Consider the following 20,108-nt stretch of genomic DNA (forward strand, 5'->3'; position numbering starts at 1 on the left):
TTTATGTGGTGCTGAGGATAGAACCCAGCATCTTGCACATGCTAGGCGAGCACTCTACTGCTGAGCCAAAAACCCCAACCCCACATGCCTTGGAATTTTTTATTTAATGCCAAACATTGTGACTTTTATGTTTTGGATGCTGAATTTTGCTGTATTCTTAAAATAGTGTTGGACTTTGTTTTGGCACCCTGTTTTCTGGAATTGGCTGGATCTTCTAAGACTAGTTTTTGCACTGTATTAGGGTGAGTACAGAAAAGCCTTTAATTTAGGAGTAACAGCCTCATTACCAAGGTGATACCCTTTTGATGCCTTTGCATATATTAGTGGGCACACTACTTCCAGCTGGCTTCAAGTGGTCTCCTCTCATGCATATGCAGACCACTACTCAAGGAGACCCCTAGGGTTGCATGTCTCTGGAGCTCTCTGCATCTCCCTACTCTAAGGTACTCTGTCCCACAAATTATAGCTGCTCCATCCCCACTCCTAACTCTAACTTCTCAACTCAGTAAGACTATCAGGCTCTCTTTGGGTCCCCATCCCCATTCTACAGCCTGCAAACAACCTCCAGACAACAGGTTGGGGCAATCACAGAGCACAGTAGGACATAGTAATTTAATGCTGCCTGTTATCAGGTATCTATGAACTGCTTCATATACTGTCCAGTCTTCCAGTTTCTTAAGATAGTCGAGGTAAATCCAGACCTTGCTATTCCATCATTGCTGGAGAGAATAAATACTGTAAATCAACTATAACTGTAACTTAGTTTCACATCATCAGTATTTCTCCCATTCCACCTCTTTATAACACCTATACTGTTTTACTCCCTTTTCCTTCGAATTTGCTCCATTCTTAGTTTGACACTAAACTCTAATTCTCCTCTCCTCTGACTATATGTAACTGAACTTAAACTTCATGAATATAACAAAGGGGAAAAAAAAAACACTACAAAATATAATCAACTATGCTTTCTAATTGAGTTCATATATATATTTATAATACATATAAATATGTATTACATAAATTTATATATATTATTTTTCTGGTTATATATCTGCAAAAGTGTACACACACACTCACACACACAGTTTTACAAATACACAACCAGAAAAATAACCAAAAGTTAATCAGTGACAATGTTATGATAATCTGTTTTGTAAAGTTTTCTTCTTTATACTTTTCCATATTCTCAACATACACACAGTTTATAATAATGGGAAGCTATTTTTAAAGTTTCTGTTTCCAGCTCTTAGCTCCAGCTGTTTTTGTAGGCTATCACCTCAAACTGGTGTTTTGAAAATGAGTCACACATCTTCTACCCTAGAGCCTGCCTGTCCCCCTCTGTCCTAAACAACTTGCAGAATCCTTCCATAAACTTTGGTCATTTTGATTTGCTCCTCTGATCCCACAGCCAGTCAGAATCCTACTGAAAAAAAATGATTTTCAATTAGCAGGAAACAGTATTACTGAAGCGGGCTCTAGAACAATGATCTTAGAGTAGCATGGAAAATCTAGCACATGGAAAATCAAAACCATACTGAGATTCCATCTCACCCAGAATGGCTACTATCAAGAAAACAAAAAATAACAAGTACTGACAAGGGTGTGAGGGACAAGGAACCCTTATACATTGTACTGGGAAGGTAAACTAGCACAGCTACCACAGAAAATACTATGGCATTTCCTCAAAAAACTAAGACTAGAGCTACCATTTAATCCAGCTATCCCACTCCTCGGTGTACACCTGAAGGAATCAAAGGTGGCGTACTGGAGATACCACATGCCCATGCTCATGGAGGCACTACCACAAGAGCCAAGATATGGAACCAGCCTAGATGCCCATCACTGGATGAACAGATAAAGAAAACGTGGTCTATACACACAGTGGAATGTTATTCTGCCATAAAGAACAAAATCATGTCATGGGGGGAAAATGGGTGAACTGGAGATCATGTTAAGCAAGTAGGGTTCAGAAACCACATTTTCTCTCACATGTGCACATGGTAAAAACTAGAAGGTGGACTATTAGGGAAGGGAAAGGGGATAAGAGAAAGGAGAGGGAGGATAGATAAGATCAAAGCACATTACATGCATGTGTGAAATTGTCATTGAATCTCATTATTCTGTATAAATAATATGTACTAACAATTACAGGAAAAAGAAAAGAGCTGGTAAAATGAAAAAACACTTTTTCCCAGGTCAGAGATGCAGGAGAAATCTGCTAAGAGGAAGCAATGCCCTTGGCACAGAACCAGATTATGTCTGGGGTAAAGAGGTAAGAACCAAAGTTGGATGATAAGTCTAAAGAGAAAAATTATTCATTAGGGTCAAGAGGCTGAGGACTTGAGCACACAAATTTGTTGCCATCTATCAATGAAAAAAGGAAAAACATAGTAAAGCAAAATTTCAAATGGCACTTTGGCAATAAAGTTGTTTGCTGCCCAAACTGGGATTTGAAATTGTTTAAGCTGAATAAAGGCACACCCTCTTTACCATGCTAATAACCAGCTCTGAATGAAATGATCTCTTAAAATAAGTAACAAACAAATGCAGAATTCAAAAGTTACAAAATAGCAAAGGATGAACCCTGAGGACATTGTGCTAAATAAACCATCACAAAAAGACAATCATGTGTGACTCTCCCTCTGAGAGGTATGCACAGCAGTCAAATTTCCAGTGCTGCAGGGGAGGGAGAGGGATCCCTGTACTGGGTATGAAGGGTTCTGGAGAGTAGGTGCACAATAATGCAATCAGCTCAACACTATGAATTGTACATGGAGAAATGTTTAAGACAGTGAATTTTATGATATATGTACTTTGCCACAATTAAAAATTTTTTCAAGTCTTAACGTCACAAAATACAGAGAGAGCATCTTCCAATTCTGCCCTTCAAACACTCAGTTCCACTCATCAGAGAACTGGTATTAATATGTTCTCCCACCCTTCCAAAGGTATTCTATTTATATACACCTATGTATGCACGTCTTTAAATAAGACAAACCATACACAAACAGCAACTCAGCAGCTATATTACTCATGCACTTTGGTCTTTTCCTTTAATGGATCTTTCCCAAATTAGTTCCCACAGAATTGCCTTACTTATTTTAAAAGTTGCTAATTCAATATATGATTATGTTATTATTTTAATAGTCTCTACTGATGAGTAATGAGGGTTTGTCCAAACTAACACAGCACTAAATGTCTTCATATTATTTAACCTCTTAAACCCTGCCAAGTGTACATATGTATGTTATATGCCTAGATGGGAATTACTAAAACAAAGGGTATGTGCATTCTCAGTGTTACTGTATATACATGCACACTATTTTTTTTAAATGGATCTTTTATCTTATTTATTTACATTCAGTGCTGAGGATCAAACCCAGGGCTTCACACATGCCAGGCAAGTGCTCTACCACTAAGCCACAACTCCAGCCTCCATGCACACTATTTTTATATAAATTTTAAAAATTGAAGTCAGTCCTCTGTACCCGAGTTCTCTACCTGAGGATTAAAACATGGATCGAAAATACTCAGAAAATAAACTGTCTTCACCGAACATGTATAGACCATTATTCCCAAAACAATGCAGTACAACTATTTACACAATATTCACATTATAATACATATTATAAGTAATCCAGAGATGATTTAAAGTATACAGGAGTATGTGCATAGGTTACATGCAAATACTGGGCCATTTTAGATGAGGATGAGGGACTTGGAATACTTGCAGACTCTGGTATCCACAGGGGTCTTGGACACCAAGGGATGAACAAATAGAATACAATCAGAAAAGTTTACAAATCCTAACTGCAGCTTGATGAACTTTCCTAATGCACACATACCTGAGAACCAGGATCCATACAAAGAAACAGACTATAAGTCCCTAAAGTCCCTCTTGTATCCCTATCCAGAGTTCCTCAAGTGTAACACAACTCCCCTTCTAATACCATACAGTAATTTTGTCTGTTTTTGAACTTATATTTTTGTGTCTGGCTCTTTCACACAATGTTATATTTGCGAGTCATACATACTAGCAAACTGTAGTTCCTTTTTGTTGCTTTATAATATCCCAATGTGTACATACATGACAATTTATCCAAACTGCCCTTGAGGTATGTGCATTAACTTTAGTGAATATTATGAAAGTGATTTCCATAAAGTTTAAAATTCTACCATTAATATATGAAGTAGCTCTTTCCCTACAGTTCATCCAACAGTTCATCAAATTTGTTGACCTTCGCCAATCTGATATATTAAAAATGCTTTCACTTGTTTCAATTTGCTTTTCTCTTGTGAATGAAATTGAGGATCCCGTATTTAGGAGCTACTTGACTCTTGTTTGAACTGCCATTGAATGTCCTGTGCTCACTGTCTATTGAGTTGTTGGTCTTTCCCATAATCAAGGGCTCCTCTTTTTTTTTTTTTTTTTTTTAAAGGAAATCAGTTCTTTGAACATGATGCCTGGCAAATATTTTTCCCACTTTATAAGAGTTCCAACTGGGTTTATACTAATTTTTGCTACACATAGTTGTCCCCCCCTTTAAAAAAAAAAAAATATATATATATATATATATATATATATATAAATCATCAATTCTTTTCCTTATGTCTTCAGGGGTCTTGTAAAACAAAGCAAGAGAGATTCTCATACATTGCTGATTGTAGTGAAAGCTGATATAATCACTCTAGAAAAATGTTTGGCAATATATCCTAAACTTACATATATCCTATGGTCAGCAGTTCCACTCAATTTCAACAAAAAATGAGTTCTTATGTCCACTGACCATGTACAAGAATGTTCTTAGCAGATTTAGTCATATTAGCAAAAAAAATGGAAAACCACCAAAATTTCCATCAATAATGGTATAAATATGGCATACTGACAAAACACAACACTCCAAAATAGAAAAGACCTACAATGTGCAATATAAATATAAAGAATGTTGAAAGGTACATGTAAATTATAATTATGATGCACCTTTATTTTTTATGTATTTATATGTGGTGCTGAGAATTGAACCCAGTGCCTCACACATGCTACGAAAGCACTCTACTACTGAGCTACAACCCCATTCTCAATAAAAAGAAGCTAGACATAAGAGGACCTACTATATGATTCACTTTATTTGAAGATCAAAAGCAGGCAAAACTCACACATTAATAGAGATCAGAAAAGTGGCTACCTAGGGTTGGGGCTATAGCTCAGTGGTAGAGCCCATGCCTGGCATGTGTAAGGCACTGGGTTCGATCCTTAGTACCACATAAAAATAAAACAAAGGCATTGTGCCCATCTACAATTGAAAAAAAATTTTTTTAAATGTGGCTAATTTTGGAAGAGATAGTACTGAATGGGAGAAATATATACGGGGAAATTTGAGGTGATGGAGATAATCCATATTTTGATCTGAATGGTGGCTACTTTTGAGGATTCATATATAAAAATTTATTGAGTTGTATTTTTAAGACCCAAAATTTACTAAGTTTATCCCTGAAAATGCATATACTATCTTTTTTTTTGGGGGGGGGGATACCAGATATTGAACTCAGGGACACTTAACCCTGAGCAACATCCCCAACCCTTTTTATATTTCATTTAGAGACAGGGTCTCACTAAATTGCTGAGGCTGGCTTTGAACTTGCAATCCTCCTGCTGCAGCCTCCCAAGCTGCTGGGATTATAGCAGCTGCTAGGATTATAGGTGTGCACCACTGCACTTGGCTCAATAAAGATTCTTTAGTAAATATTTTTAAAACAGAGACAGCAGGCAAGCTTTCACTGTTTTCCCAGATGGCTATTAAGATAACCCTTTATTATTTACTAAAAAATTCAGTGTTTTCATCTTTATCACATAAATCCTTTCTGCAGATGAGGATACTTCTGTAATCTCAAGTCTGTTCTAATGATGGCCTCTCTACTCTGATGGTCTTAATTATTTTACAAACTTAATTTACTTCAACAGACTCTTGTGTGTTAGATAGCACTGATCCTCTCTTCTTGAACACTGGTCTTCATGATTTTCACACAAAATTTCACTTTTTTTTTCATATAAATTTTAGAATAAAGGAGTTCCTCTACCCATACTGGGGACTTAACCCAAGGGCACTCTAGTCCCAAGTCACACCCCTAGACATTTTAATTTTTTTTAATTTTGAGACAAGGTCTTGCTAAGTAGCTAAGGCTGGTCTTGAACTTGATATTCTCCTGCTTCAGTCTCCAGAGCCACTACAATTACAGGTATGTGCCATCACACCTAGCTTAGTATTGAGTTTTGAAAAGACTACCGAATATTATTTGAGATTATATAGAATTTATAGATTATTATCACTGAGTTTAAGACCTTCAAGATAAGATGCACAATTATCTTACTCCAGTTGAAAAGAGCTCTATTGAGCTGGGGATATAGCTCAGTTAGTAGAGTGCTTGCCTTGCATGCACAAAGGCCTGGGTTCAATCCCCAGCACTTACCAAAAAACCATAAAAAAATTTAAGAAGTAAAAGAGCTCTATTAGATTAAAAACATTTTTTTAAGATGACATGAGTTGTGCTTAAAATGAAAGGAAAATAAGTAAAAAAAAAATGGTTACAATGTTCCTAAAACTTCATTACTGCGTGATCAAGAAGTGACAGAGATGTCACCAATTTTAACATGCATCTTAATTTAGAGGATACTGACATCTTTTCAATGTGAGAGCTATCCTATTGAAGAGTAAGTTATGCCTTAGCATTTAATTCTTTTATGTCCTTCTGTAAAGTTTTACAATATTTTTCAGAGATACCTTTAATTTTCTTGTTAGTTCTCAAGTTCATTTCAAAGATGACTTATTTTTTTCAAAAATTCCTATATATTAACATTAAAAACAAACAAACAAAAAAACCCTAAAGGCCAAATTACATGGGAAAGTCACATCCATGAACTGGAAGACTCAATGGAGTGAAGATTTCAGCTACCCAAAACTTACCCCACTCCACAGCTTCCCCTGAAACCCCCTCAGGCACATTGTATAGCTCACAAGCCCACAGGGCCCAGTATGTAGAAAGGCAGCAGGAAGCCCAGCCTTGGCTTGGCAGCCACTGATACTAAGACCTGTGAAACTGGAGCAGTGATTCTCAAAACTTTTTCGTCTCACCTCTCTACAGATTACTGAGACTTTAAATAGCTTCAGTTTATATGAATTATCTCTATTATACTTATCACATGAGAAATTAAAACAGAAAAGTTTTAAATACTTACTGTTTCCTTTAAAAATAACAAGAAATCCATGACACACTTACATACCATTTTATGAAAAACAATTGTTTCACAAGACAAAAGAACTGAGAAGGGTACACTCTTTAAGTCTCTGTCTGGCTTAACAGAAAGTAGCTGGATTCTCAGATCTGTCAGATCTGCTGCTGCGTCACAGGCCATACACCTCTGGAAAGCCCTAACCAATGACACATGACAGCTTCATCTTACTACAGAAAGAGCTCTAACCTGGCAAACCCATGGAAACGGTCTCAGAAACACTATATGGGGAGGGGAGGGGGGATAGTTGAGGATAGGAAAAGTAGCAGAATACAACAGTCACTAATATGGCATTATGTAAAAACGTGGATGTGTAACCGATATGATTCTGCAATCTGTATTTGGGGTAAAAATGGGAGTTCATAACCCACTTGAATCTAATGTATGAAATATGATATGTCAAGAGCTTTGTAATGTTTTGAATAACCAATAAAAAAAAATACTCAAAAAAAAAACCACTATATGGTACCCAGACCACTCTTTGAGAATTCTTAAAATAGAGTATTTAAGAAAATGAGAGAGAGGAGGCCCATGAACAAAGAAAAGAACAGAACAAGAGAGCCCAAATTCCTGTACATACACTGATGTTTCTTTCCAATAAACTGTACCGAAATAACAATAATACTCAGGTAGTCATACAGGAAAAATAACTGACCTGTATCTCACACTACTTAAAAACTTAAGTAAACTGTTGATGTAAATGTGAAAGACAAAACAATAAAAGATAGGATATCTTCTTCATACCAGGATACAAAAATCTCTAATTTCAAAGGAAAACATTAACACATTTAACTACATTAAAATTAATAATGAGTTCTGTTAACCAAAAGGTACATTTAAGAGAATAAAAAGGCAGCTGGATGTAGAAGTACATGCCTGTAATCCCAGTAATTTGGGAGGCTGAGGCAGGAGTATCTCAAGCTCAAGGCCAGCCTCAGCAACTTAGTAAGTTCCTTAGTAACCTAGTGAGACCATGTCTCACAATGAAAAATAAAAAGGGCTGGGAATATGGATGTGGCTCATGGTAAAGCACCCAATCCCTAGCCCCCCCCTCAAAAAAGAGAGAGAGAGCTAGAAGGCAGGGGCGGTGGCAAGGTAAAACATGAGAATAAAAAATACATAGAGGCTGAATGAGGTGGTGCATCCTGTAATCCCAGCTACTTAGAAGACTGAGGCTGGCCTGGGCAACTTGGTGAAACACTGTCTTCAAACAAATAAAATGGGCTAAGGATGTAGTTCAGTGGTGGAGCACTTACCTAGCATGTGTGAAGCCCTGGGTTCCATCTCCAATAAGGCAAAAAAATAAAAGTATTTGTGACACAGATACAGGGTGTGTGTGTTAGATATGTGTATACATGTGTGTATACATATTTATATCTATAGATAGCCATCTATCCTACAAACCAGTAAGACACAGACAGAGCACCTAACAGAAAAACAGGCAAAAGGTGTTAATGAGCTCTTAAAAGAGATGATATCTAAATGCCAAAAGACTCGGCGAGGCTGCTCAATCTCATCAGTAACCAGGGTAAAACAATTAAAACCAAAGAGAAGTAGTACAACCACTTTGGGAAAGACTTTAATAGACACTCATCTACTCTGTGACCTAGAAATCCACTCCTAGACATAGAACTAATAGGAATGAGTACACACATAAAAAGATTTGCAGAATGTCCTAGCAGCTTAATTCACAAGAGTCAAACCCCAGAAGCAGTATTCAATGAATAAGTGAATTATAATATAATCATAAAACTCAGCAACAGAAACAGAATAACTGATACAATCAACAACTTTAATGTATTGTACAAAACCACTACACAGGTAAAAGAAGCCAGACATCAGAGTACTTGAACCCATTTATATGAAGTTCAAAAATAGGCAAAATGATTTTATTGTGAATCAAGTCCAAACTGTGTAATCAGAATAGCTCCTTCTAGGGCTGAGGCTGTAGCTCAGTGCTTGCCTCACATGTGTGAGGTACTGGGTTCAATCCTCAGCACCACATAAAAATAAATATTTAGTTGTTTATCTACAACTAAATAAATATTTTAAAAAAAAGAATAGCACCTTTTGACTGGAAAAAAGCAGAAGAGAAGTTTCTGGGGTGAAGGAGATGTTTCTTTATCGTGGGGTACATATACATCTAAAAATACTGAAGCTGTAATTTAAGATTTTTGCATGTATTACATATAAAATATTCCTCAGTTACATTAAAAAACCCATAACATATAAACCACAATGGTCAATTTGAAATTTAATAGATTAGGGGTGGGCGTGTAGGTTCAGTTCCTTAGCATGCAGGAGGGCCTAGGTTCAATCTCCATTATTGTAAAATAAATAAATGACAAATAAACATATAAGTAGAATTTAATAGACTGACAGTTCCCAAGTTTGGCAAAGAGGCGGATACACAGGAATTCTCATATATAAGCTGGAATCTAAGCCAAAGTGACCACTCTGGAAAACAGTCTGACAGTACCGACTGAAATTGAAGATAAATAAAATGTTGGGCTGGGATTGTGGCTCAGTGGTACAGCGCTTGCCTGGCACATGTAAGGCACATATAAAAATAAAATAGAGTTATTATGTCCATCTACAACTAAAAACATTAAAAAATTAATATTCACAATTGCTGCAAACTGGGAATAACTTAAGAGCCTACCCAAAAGAAAACAATTTAGTCAACTGAAGTATATTCAAAATAGAATACTAATCAGCAATGATTAATGAATGAACAAACTACAGTTCTATAAAACATGGATGAGTCTCACAAAACAATACTCAGTGAAAGCAGCCAAGTAAAACTAAAACTTTCCATTAATACCAAGTTCAAATAACAGACAAAACTAAGCTTTCAAGCTTGCATGCAATCTTGGTGAGAATGAGAAAACTAGAAAAGTGATCATTAGAATGTTATGCTTCCAAATTTCAAAAGGTTAAAAACAATCTATTGGATGTGGTGAGTGGATGGGGAGGCACAGACAAGCCACCGTTTCTGATTTGCACACTGCTTGGGTGGTGACGCCTTTCACTGATAGCAAACAGTACTTTCAGAGGAAGAATATGAATGTAATCTTGGACATGTTGAATTTGAAGTACTTCTGAAATGGCCAAATAGAAATGTCCAGTAAGCAATTTAGGCAAGTAGATATGCAGATCAAGTGCTTAAAGAGGAGGTTGGTAAAAGACAAAAATGTTGTATTCACACATATGTGAAGCTGTGAGCAGGGATGTGATTGTTTTTTGTTTTTTTTTTTTTTATTGGTTGTTCAAAACCTTCCAAAGATTGTTAAAGAGAAAAGAAAGTGACAGGAGGGACGAGAGCTGATCTGTGAAACATTAACAGTAATGGCCAGGTACAGGCATAAGCCAGCAAAAAGAGAAGGGAAGGAACCAACTGGTAGGAGGAAAATCAAAGAGCACATCATGAACCATTAAGCAGGAGAAAAGCACATCTCAGAAGAAACAAGCCACTGGGGGGATGCTGACGTGTACCTAGGGAGGGTACATATCACATGTGACACTCAGCAAGCCAGTTCCTATTCCACCTCTTTGCTGGTGAAGACCAGCAACCACCCAAGAGAAAACCAGGGTTTCTGAGAATGGCTCTAAGTTTTGGTGTGGGTCTTTTGAGAAGAATGATCAGGGCCCCTTTTGCTCTTTCCACTCTCCGGAATAAGAGGACGATGTGACAGCACTGGCTGTGTCTGTGCAACTGGGCAGTCACCACTACAAGGTTAGCTTCTTGTGACAGAGGCAGTAGGGAAGGTTCAGCAACCCCACCGCAGCCCCGCCTTCTCTTCTTCAGGGGAAGCCAGGGCCAGAACTACTTGGGCAAAAAATGCCCAGGGCAGGTGGCCAAGGCCAGATCAGTAGTCAACCAAGGCAAAAGGACTCTCTCTGGTTACATGACCCAGAGCAATTGATAGGAATGAGTTAAATCAGGCTCTGCTCAGATCACATGAGGAAGATCTAGTAATATTTGAGAAGTGGGGAGACGGAGAGGGCTTAATTCACAGTGTTCTAGGATTCAAGTTTAAAACCCAGCACCGCAACAAAAATAAAATCATCTGATTTCTCAATTTCTAGCACCATATAAATCACACACCCAAATACTCAGAGACATGCATGGTTATCCACACTTTACCTACTGCTAAGAAAACTTCACAAATTAAATCATGAAGAATAACTACTAATTAAGATTTTCCTTGAAACACAGGTGATTAATATTGAAATGTTAACTAAAATAAAAACAAGCAATAATTTAAAAACCATCATCATTCCCCTAAAATATTTAAATAACAAACTATAAACTTGCAAAGTTTATATTTATAAACTTGCAAAGATTATATTAATTTACTGTCTTGCTGACAGTAAATTAATATAATCTGGTGACACACAGTAGGAACTACCCTTATAATAATTTTTTTTCTTTAGGGTTAGGGTCAGAACACTTGCCTAGCACATGTGAGGCACTGGGTTCAATCCTCAGCACCACATAAAAATAAAATAGTAAAATAAAGGCATCAGGTCCATCCACAACTAAAAATACTTTTAATTAAAAAAAAAAAAAGAACCAAGATGTTTTCATGCTTTTTTTTTTTTTGGTGGGGGGCGGGGCGGTTTTACTGGGATTGAACCCAGGGCCTTATGCATGTGATGCAAGCACTCTACCAACTGAGCTATATCCCCAGTCCATGTTTACACACTTTTTAATAAGAGTGTTTGTTGAATACTTTGGTGCCAAATGCTTGTACACCTGTTGCTCAGTTTTAAATAACTCAACAATGCAAATATCACACTAAACCTACTTAACAAATAAGAAAAGTGAGCAGAGACTAACCTGTCCAGTGTCAGAGACAGAAGACGATAGCATTGGGCCTTGAAATTGTAAAACACAAAAGTGTTTATAGTATTTTTTTTTTTTTTTTTTGGTACCAGAGATTGAACTCAGGGACTTTCAACCACTGAGCCACATCCCCAGCCCTTTTTTGTATTTTATTTAGAGACAGGGTCTCACTGAGTTGCTTAGCGCCTCACTTTTGCAGAGGCTAGCTTTGAAATCGCAATCCTCTATCTCAGCCTCCTGAACTGCTGAGAGTATAGGTATATACCACCGCACCCAGCAATAAGTGTTTATAATATTTTAAAGAATAATATATTAAAATATGAGTCAAATGTTATGAAATCCCTGCCCACTGACACAGAACAAGCATTCTGAGGAAGAAATCCTGAAAACTGGTCATCTAATACAGGTCTAGTACAATCTAGCTCAAATACTTGGTAGAAGAAAACCCAAGACTCAGTGCTTCTTTTATCTTTGTTTACAAGAACAGAGTATAGGGCTGGGGATGTGGCTCAAGTGGTAGCGCACTCACAGGGCATGCGTGCGGCCCGGGTTCGATCCTCAGCACCACATACAAAGATGTTGTACCCGCCAAAATCTAAAAAATAAATATTAAAAAAATTCTCTCTCCTTCTCTCTCTCTTTAAAACAAACAAACAAACAAACAAAAAGGGTATAAAAGAATGCCTGGTTTTGCATTTTTCTGACCACGCTCCAGATGCCAGCCCTTCCCTAACTCGGGTGGAGGTCTATATTACATTCATTATGACCACTTGCCACTCTCCTTATTGCCAGTTGGTAGAAAACTTTCATTCCTTTCTTTGTGCTGTTCCCTGGAGTTCTTTCTAATCATCCAAGAAATAATCAATCTCTCTTAAGTTCCTAGTTCTGCCTGGTGATTTAGCTAGCACCACAACCCAGGGCCAATTTTCCTGTCTTCAAGTGCAGCAGATCCACAGACTCAACATCTCCCTCAGAAAGGGCTATCCAACCACTATAGATTTAGCTTTCTTCCTCCCACTACCTAGATTCACTATATCTTCCTTCCAGCTAACCTGGATAGTCTTTTTTCTAGCTTACCCACTGCAGATCTGTTAACTAACCGGGTATAACAAATGTCTGGTCTTCACAGGTTTCGGCTTAGTTAGCAAACACTCCAGCAGCTCAATACCACATCTTTATAGTTATGTTCTGGCTTTTCCAAAAAGATTGCTCTGAACAGATAAGAGCTCTAATACAAACTCTACGAATTTCTGTCCCACTTTTTTTTTTTTTTAGTTGTAGATGGACACACTACCTTTTATTTGAATATTTTTGTTGTGCTGAGAATCGAACCCAGTGCCTCACATTTGCTAGGCAAGCACTCTACCACTGAGCTACAGCCCTGTCATATGTTTTTATATTTAAAAAACGGCACTATTGGGGCTGGGGATGTGGCTCAAGCGGTAGCGCGCTTGCCTGGCATGCGTGCGGCCCGGGTTCGATCCTCAGCACCACATACCAACAAAGATGTTGTGTCCACCGAGAACTAGAAAATAAATAATAAAAATTCTCTCTCTCTCTCTCTCTCTCTTTAAAAAAAAAAAAAAAAAACCGGCACTATTGTTCGTACAATACTTTTTCATTTGGCTGATATGGGTGTAACTTATCAATATTTGATCTCTAAGGAACTTGGAAGTAGTAAACTTGAAGTGATAAAGTGCTCTTGGACTCTTGAGCCAGGTAGTCTGGGTTAGAAGTGGGCCCCTGCCACTGCACTGTCTAGATCAAGTGTCATGCACACACTATGTGCCTCAGTTTTCTCATCTATAAAATGGCAATGAAACTAACCTACCTCATAGGACTGTTCTAAGAATATATGTGAAGCATTTAGAGTACTGCCTAGCATATAGTAAGCTCTACCTGTAAACATTTATCTCTACTTTATGGTCTTACAGAATTACTTCTTTGTGATTCTTTCTATTTCTCATGCTCTGTTAGTTTATACTACTTCTGAAATTTCTGTACCAGAAAATAGTTGTAATACAACAATCTATATTTAATTCATGTTAGTCAAAACTATTAAAACAAATTTTCTTTCTCACACTAGCATTCATAAACATTTCACTAAATATGATTACAAGCATTTAAAAATATGATGGTGATAGAATCCTAAGAAAGGAGGAGGATACAAATAGGGCTATGGTGGTGCACACCTACAATTCCAGTGACTTGGGAGGCTGAGACAAGAGGTTTTCAAGTTTCAGGTCAGCCTCAGCAATTTAGTGAGACTGTTTCAAAATAATAAATAAAAGGGCTAAGGGTGAAGCTCAGTGGTAGACTACCCCACTCCACCCTCCAAAAGAATTATGATAACACCTTCATGTTTAAAAAAATGATGGTAACAATATGGTTGTTTCTATGCTGAAAGGAATAAAGTGGCTCTGTAAAGTTCTACAGCCTCCTGAGTTACAGGGAGGAGCACACTTCTGGAATGGGGGGAAAGGAGACCTTACTATACCTGCTAAGCCATCCTTCAAATCTCAAACAGCAAACACAGGCCTGCATGATAATCACACAAGGGATAGATCAGGGATCTAAGCTAGTTCTCTGGAAACCACCAGCTTGGAAACCAGATTTCCAATCTTAACCTTCTACTTCCTGTGTTACCCTGGGCAAGCCAGGACCTCTGAATCTGTCGGACAAAGAGCAGCAATAAAAATCCACAGATTATAAAACTGCATTATTTCAATGGGAAATGAGTAGTGAATAGGTGGTGGGTTTTTATTTATTTATTAGCTATACAACAGGTACAAGTACAACATTTTGTAAAACAAGGAAATGTTTTGTGAATTGTTAAGTCTATTAATCTTTCAAGATTATCTGTACTATTTTACATAGAAATCCTTCTAGGGAGTCTAATGCAACTTACAGGAAATACCTACAAAGAATATTCTGCATATTATTTTGTTTTTCTTGCACTACTTCTGAAACTTTCCTTTTTTTTTTTTTTTTTTTGGTGGTACTGGATTGAATCCTGGGGGGCTCTACCACTGGGTTATGCTCCACCCTTTTTATTTTGAAACAGGGTCACTAAGTTGCTTAGGAACTTAAATTGTCCAGGCTGGTCTCAAACTTGCAATCCTCCTGTCTCAGACTCTTGAGTAGGTAGGACTGCAAGTGTATGACATTGAGCTTGGGCTGAAATTGTTTTAAATGTTTTACATCTTGATGCTTTGACAGGGAGTAAGCAATAAATTATACTAAAACAATTAATGCTTAAATACACAAATGACTAACCTAAAACAAGAAACTCATTTTACTTAAACACATGCATGATCTGACACTGCAAAAAAACAGAACATCTCCCATCAACAACAGGTATAACTGAGTATATACTTTTAGTTCATCTTTAATCCTAACAAGGATCTGGCAAAATAGGTTTTCAAAAAAACATTTGTTTTAATTATATGTGGGCACAATATCTTTATTTTATGTGGAAACCACCAGTTTGGAAATCTGGTTTCCAAACTGGTGGTTTCCAGTGCCTCACAGCATGCTAGGCAAGCGCTCTACCTCTGAGCCACAACCTTAATCTGGCAAAATAGGTTTTGATATCCCTACTTAACCTAAGAATCAACAGAGGTTCCATGAACATAACTGGCTCTAGTCTAAGCAGTGGTAGAACTAGGAGCCCACCCAGATCCTTTGGATTTGAGTTTGAAGCACCAAACTAAGGGAATCAAGAAGTGCTTACTTAATTTTGGTTGACAGACTCGTTCAGGTTTACAGCAGAGTTTTCACCAATTTTTGTAAAAGTGAAAAAAAAATAAAAACAATGTGCACAGTGGCACACACCAGTAATCCCTACTAGAGAAGGTGAGGCAGGAGGACCACAAATTTAAGGCCAGCCATGGGGAGGTGTAGCTCAGTGGTACAACATCCAGGGTTCAATCCCTAGTACTGAAGGTGGGGGGGCAATAAAGTTTTTGATAAAGCTAAATTATTCAATTTAAAGATCTTTTATTCTGAAATTATGTTCTTTCAAACTGAGTTAAAATATCCTTTAAAAATAAAATGCGGCAATAGATAGTGGTGTCAGTTGTTACTATCTTTTTTTGGGGGGGGTACTAAGAATTGAACTCAGGGGCACTCAACCACTGAGTCACATCCCCAGCCCTATTTTGTATTTTTTTTTTTAAGAGAGGAGAGGAGAGAGGAGAGAGAGAGGGGGGGGGGAGAGAGGGGGGGAGAGAGGGGAGGAGAGAGGGAAGGGGGAGGGGGGAGGGAGGGAGGGGGAGGGGGGAAGAGAGAGAGAGAGAGAGAGAGAGAGAGAGAGAGAGAGAGAGAGAATTTTTTAATATTTATTTTTCAGTTTTCAGTGGACACAACATCTTTATTTTATTTTTATGTGGTGCTGAGGATTGAATCCAGTGCCGCGTGCATGTCAGGCAAGCGTATTACCGCTTGAGCCACATCTCCAGCCCTATTTTGTATTTTTTTAGAGATGGAGTCTCACTGAGTTGCTTACCGCCTCGCTTTTGCTGAGGCTAGCTTTGAACTCAAGATCCTCCTGCCTCAGCCTCCCTAGTTGCTGGAATTGATTACAAGTGTGTCCCACCATGCCCAGCTACTATTGCTATCTTTATTGGCTGTACTTGATAGAATTTAAAAACTGCAATTCTGTTCTGTTGCAGCTCCCAACTTTGAATTTCTTTTGAAATCCAAAATCTGGAAATATTCTCTTATGTAATTATGCTTCTCAAAATTTTAAAGACCTTTATACACAGATACTACTCCCCAAGAATGTCTCATTAATCTCTACCTTATTTGACAAATTAGGAAATTTAAGAATTGAGAAACAAGAATAAAGTAAGTTTAAGTAATTCAAAATCACAAGTTAACTCGGGATCCCAGAGGAAGAGTCTCCTGAGAATCTTTTCCGTCTGTTAATCTTTTCTTATCCTTTACCTTTTAATCCTACTAACTCAAACCTGGACTCAAACTTCCTTCTCATAAAACAGTCACATCTTTCTGTACTGCTGATATATGCCAATCAATATTTGAACTAACTTGAGGCCTTCGATAATCTACTTACATTGAAAGGCATTTTCACCTTATCAAAATAAAAATGTTTAATGATGCTTACTCAATCCACTTCCAAAAGAAAATAAGTCTACCTAATCAGACTTCAGCTGTTTTAATTTCCAAATCTGCAATAAATATTCACATGTACACACATATGGATTTTAAAAGTAGTTTACAAAACAGGCTGATCAAACTGGATACATTTCTTCAGAATAACTATCATATAAACAGCAAGTGAACTATTTATTCCTATTATTAGCAAGTAGTATTTCTTACCCATCTTTTGGCAAGAATCAAATTCAAAATATGTACATTGCTACATAATTAAATACTAGTTTCATTCACGACATAGTAAATTCACTTTTAAAAGTAGAGATCCACTTATTTTAATCTAACAATACTTCTAAATATTTTTAATATTAGTTGATATTACTTGATATAATTTTATGAAAATTCTTAGTTTATACTTACTACATGGTTCAAAAACATTTCTTCTTAAAGAAAAGTCAATTTTAAGAATTTAAACACAAAGTACTCTTTACATGCCCAAATAATGAAAAGTCTATTAAAAATTTTATAGACTACATAATGTTCCCCAAAAGTCCAAAACTGGAGCAGTGTCCCACACCTGTAATCCCAGCAACTCAGGACGCTGAGGCAGGAGGATCACAAATTCAAGGCCAGCCTGGGCAACTTAGCAAGAACCTGTCTCAAAATAAAAAATATAAAGAACAAAAAGGGCTGGGCATGTAGCTTAATGATAAAGTGCCTCATGGGTTCAAACACCAGTACCAACCCTCCCCCGCAAAAAACCCTAAAACTTATGACCGACTCTGTTTAAATTTCCTATTTACCTAATATCAAGTTATTATTTGTTTCTTTAATACTACAAATATGCTGCTGCACAGACTTCTCATTATGTATTTATTCATTCAACTAACTTCGGGTGGGATACTTTTAAGTTTAAAAGTAAAAATAACATCCCAAAAGTAAAAATAACATCAAAATGTCTGCATAAAATATATTTAATGGATCTCAAGGAGTATCTGTAACTAATAAAGCTCAAGTTGGTTCAAATAACCAACAAATGTGAGCTTTTTGTCACAATGATATATTTTGCACTGTAAACTACATTGTAAATGCATTTTTTAAATGTTTAATGCAACCAGGAAGATTCAACCAGGGATTCAAGCAGGTACAGGAATATGGTTTAAGATCAAATGAAAGAGTACCTGGTACATGAAAAAGGCCAAGTGGGAAACATCAGCAGCCTGAAGTTTGCAAACAGAAACAAGGCAAACTCTAGTTTGTTTGTAATTATCAATATGTGGGTCAAAATAAACCAGGGAGCTATACATTTCTGTTTATCAAGCAATTTACAGATCCACAAGAGGGGAAGTAATGTCTCAAATGTGACTACTGTTTACAAACATCAAAATATTAAGGATATGGTTATGAAATCATTCTTTTCACTTTTGCTGAGACCCCGTTATAAAAAACAGCAACTTAAAAATGCAAGTCCCCGGTCTTTCAAAGTAGCTTACCTAGGAAAATTTAATGCATTAAAACAAAATATAACTGACAAATCAATCACGTTTTTTAAAAAAAACTAAACCGCCCGGTGTGGAAACCCGTTCAGCAAGTGCCTCGTCTTTGTGAGTGCGCGCTACACGGGCACGCAACCTTCAGGTCCGCCCGCAGCCCGGCGGGGCACTAGCGCCGGTCCAGCGCAAACTTCCACCGGACCTCACTCGGCCTCGCCGCGAGCAGACGTCCGGCAATCGGACGCGCTCGGTGAGGGCGTCCCTCACCGGCCGGTCGCGCTCGCGCCGGTCGGCAAATGTCACCGGCCGCACACGTCCCGCGGCCTGCGGTGGCACCTGCCCCGGCCCGGCCCACGCCCCGGGCCGCTCGGCCTGCGCAGGCGGCCGGGAGCCCGCAGGCCGCCCGCCCCCGCCCGCGCCCCGCTCCCGCCGCCGCCCGTGCCCCGCTCCCGCCGTCCCGGCCCCTGCCGCCGCCGCCGCGCTACCTGGAGGCGAGCGCGGCGGAGCACTTCACCCAGGGCCCCAGGTCGCACAGGGCACGGTGCTCGGGGTCGCGCTCCTTCGCCCGCTCCACGTGGTAGGCGTAGATGGAGAGCAGGATCCCGGCGGCGCACACGGCGTACCGGGCCACTCGCTCCCACCGCGGCACCGACACCCTCAGCAGCACGGGCGCCGCCATCTTCCCGCCGCCGCCGCCCTCCGCCTCCTCCTCAACCGCCGCCGCCCGTCGGGGCCCGACCCAGCCGCCGCCGCCGCCGCCTTCGCCGCCGCCACCGCCGCCGCCGCCGCCGCGCCCCATTGGCTCGGTAGCCGCCTCCGGGCCCCGCCCCCACAGGCGCGCGGCCCAACCGCCCCGAGAGGAGCGAGCCGGGCGGGGCGCGGGCGCGAGCGCGAGCGGAGGGGCAGAGCGCGCAACCGCCAGCAGGCCTCCGAGATACAGGCGGAGCGGCGCGCGGTGGGGGCGGGGCCACAGGGGAGCGGGGCGGAGAAGGCGGGCGCGGGCGGACGGACGGAATGCGCAACTGCCGAAGGCTGCCGAGACCCAGCAGGCGCGGCGCGCGGCGGAAGGCGGAATGAAAAGGGGCGGAGCCAGCGGGGAAAGAGGCGGGACGGAGAAGGCGGGCGCGAGCGGATGGGCGGAGCGCGCAACCACCGGTCGCCAAGACCCAGGAGGCACGGCGCGCTGTGGAGGGCGGGGCCAGAGAGAAGGGCGGGGCCAGCAGATAGGAGAGAGGCGGGAGGAGAAGAGGTGGGGCGGGAGGGCGCGGCCAAAGGGGCGGAGCACGTAGCCACGGGCAGCCGAGACCCCGAAGGAGCGGCGCGTGGCGGAAGGCGGAGCCGAAGGCAGAGGGCGGGGCCAGCG

General features: G+C 39.6%; 1 protein-coding gene across 2 annotated transcripts in view; it reads right to left on the bottom strand.

The window, feature by feature from the left end:
• Window positions 1-19,810, bottom strand: part of Vkorc1l1 (vitamin K epoxide reductase complex subunit 1L1) — a 60,269-nt gene extending 40,459 nt beyond the window's left edge. Inside the window, exon 1 of one of the 2 annotated variants that reach the window (XM_078023981.1) lies at window positions 19,231-19,810. In XM_078023981.1, coding sequence (XP_077880107.1) covers window positions 19,231-19,544 — 314 coding nt within the window. In that variant the 5' untranslated portion in view covers window positions 19,545-19,810. The remainder of the gene's footprint in view (window positions 1-19,230) is intronic. The other variant, XM_078023980.1, reaches the window with a different exon arrangement.
• Between the last annotated feature and the right edge of the window lie 298 nt (window positions 19,811-20,108).

The sequence above is a fragment of the Ictidomys tridecemlineatus genome, chromosome 10 (genome assembly GCF_052094955.1).
Source record: "Ictidomys tridecemlineatus isolate mIctTri1 chromosome 10, mIctTri1.hap1, whole genome shotgun sequence".
Lineage (NCBI taxonomy): Eukaryota > Metazoa > Chordata > Mammalia > Rodentia > Sciuridae > Ictidomys > Ictidomys tridecemlineatus.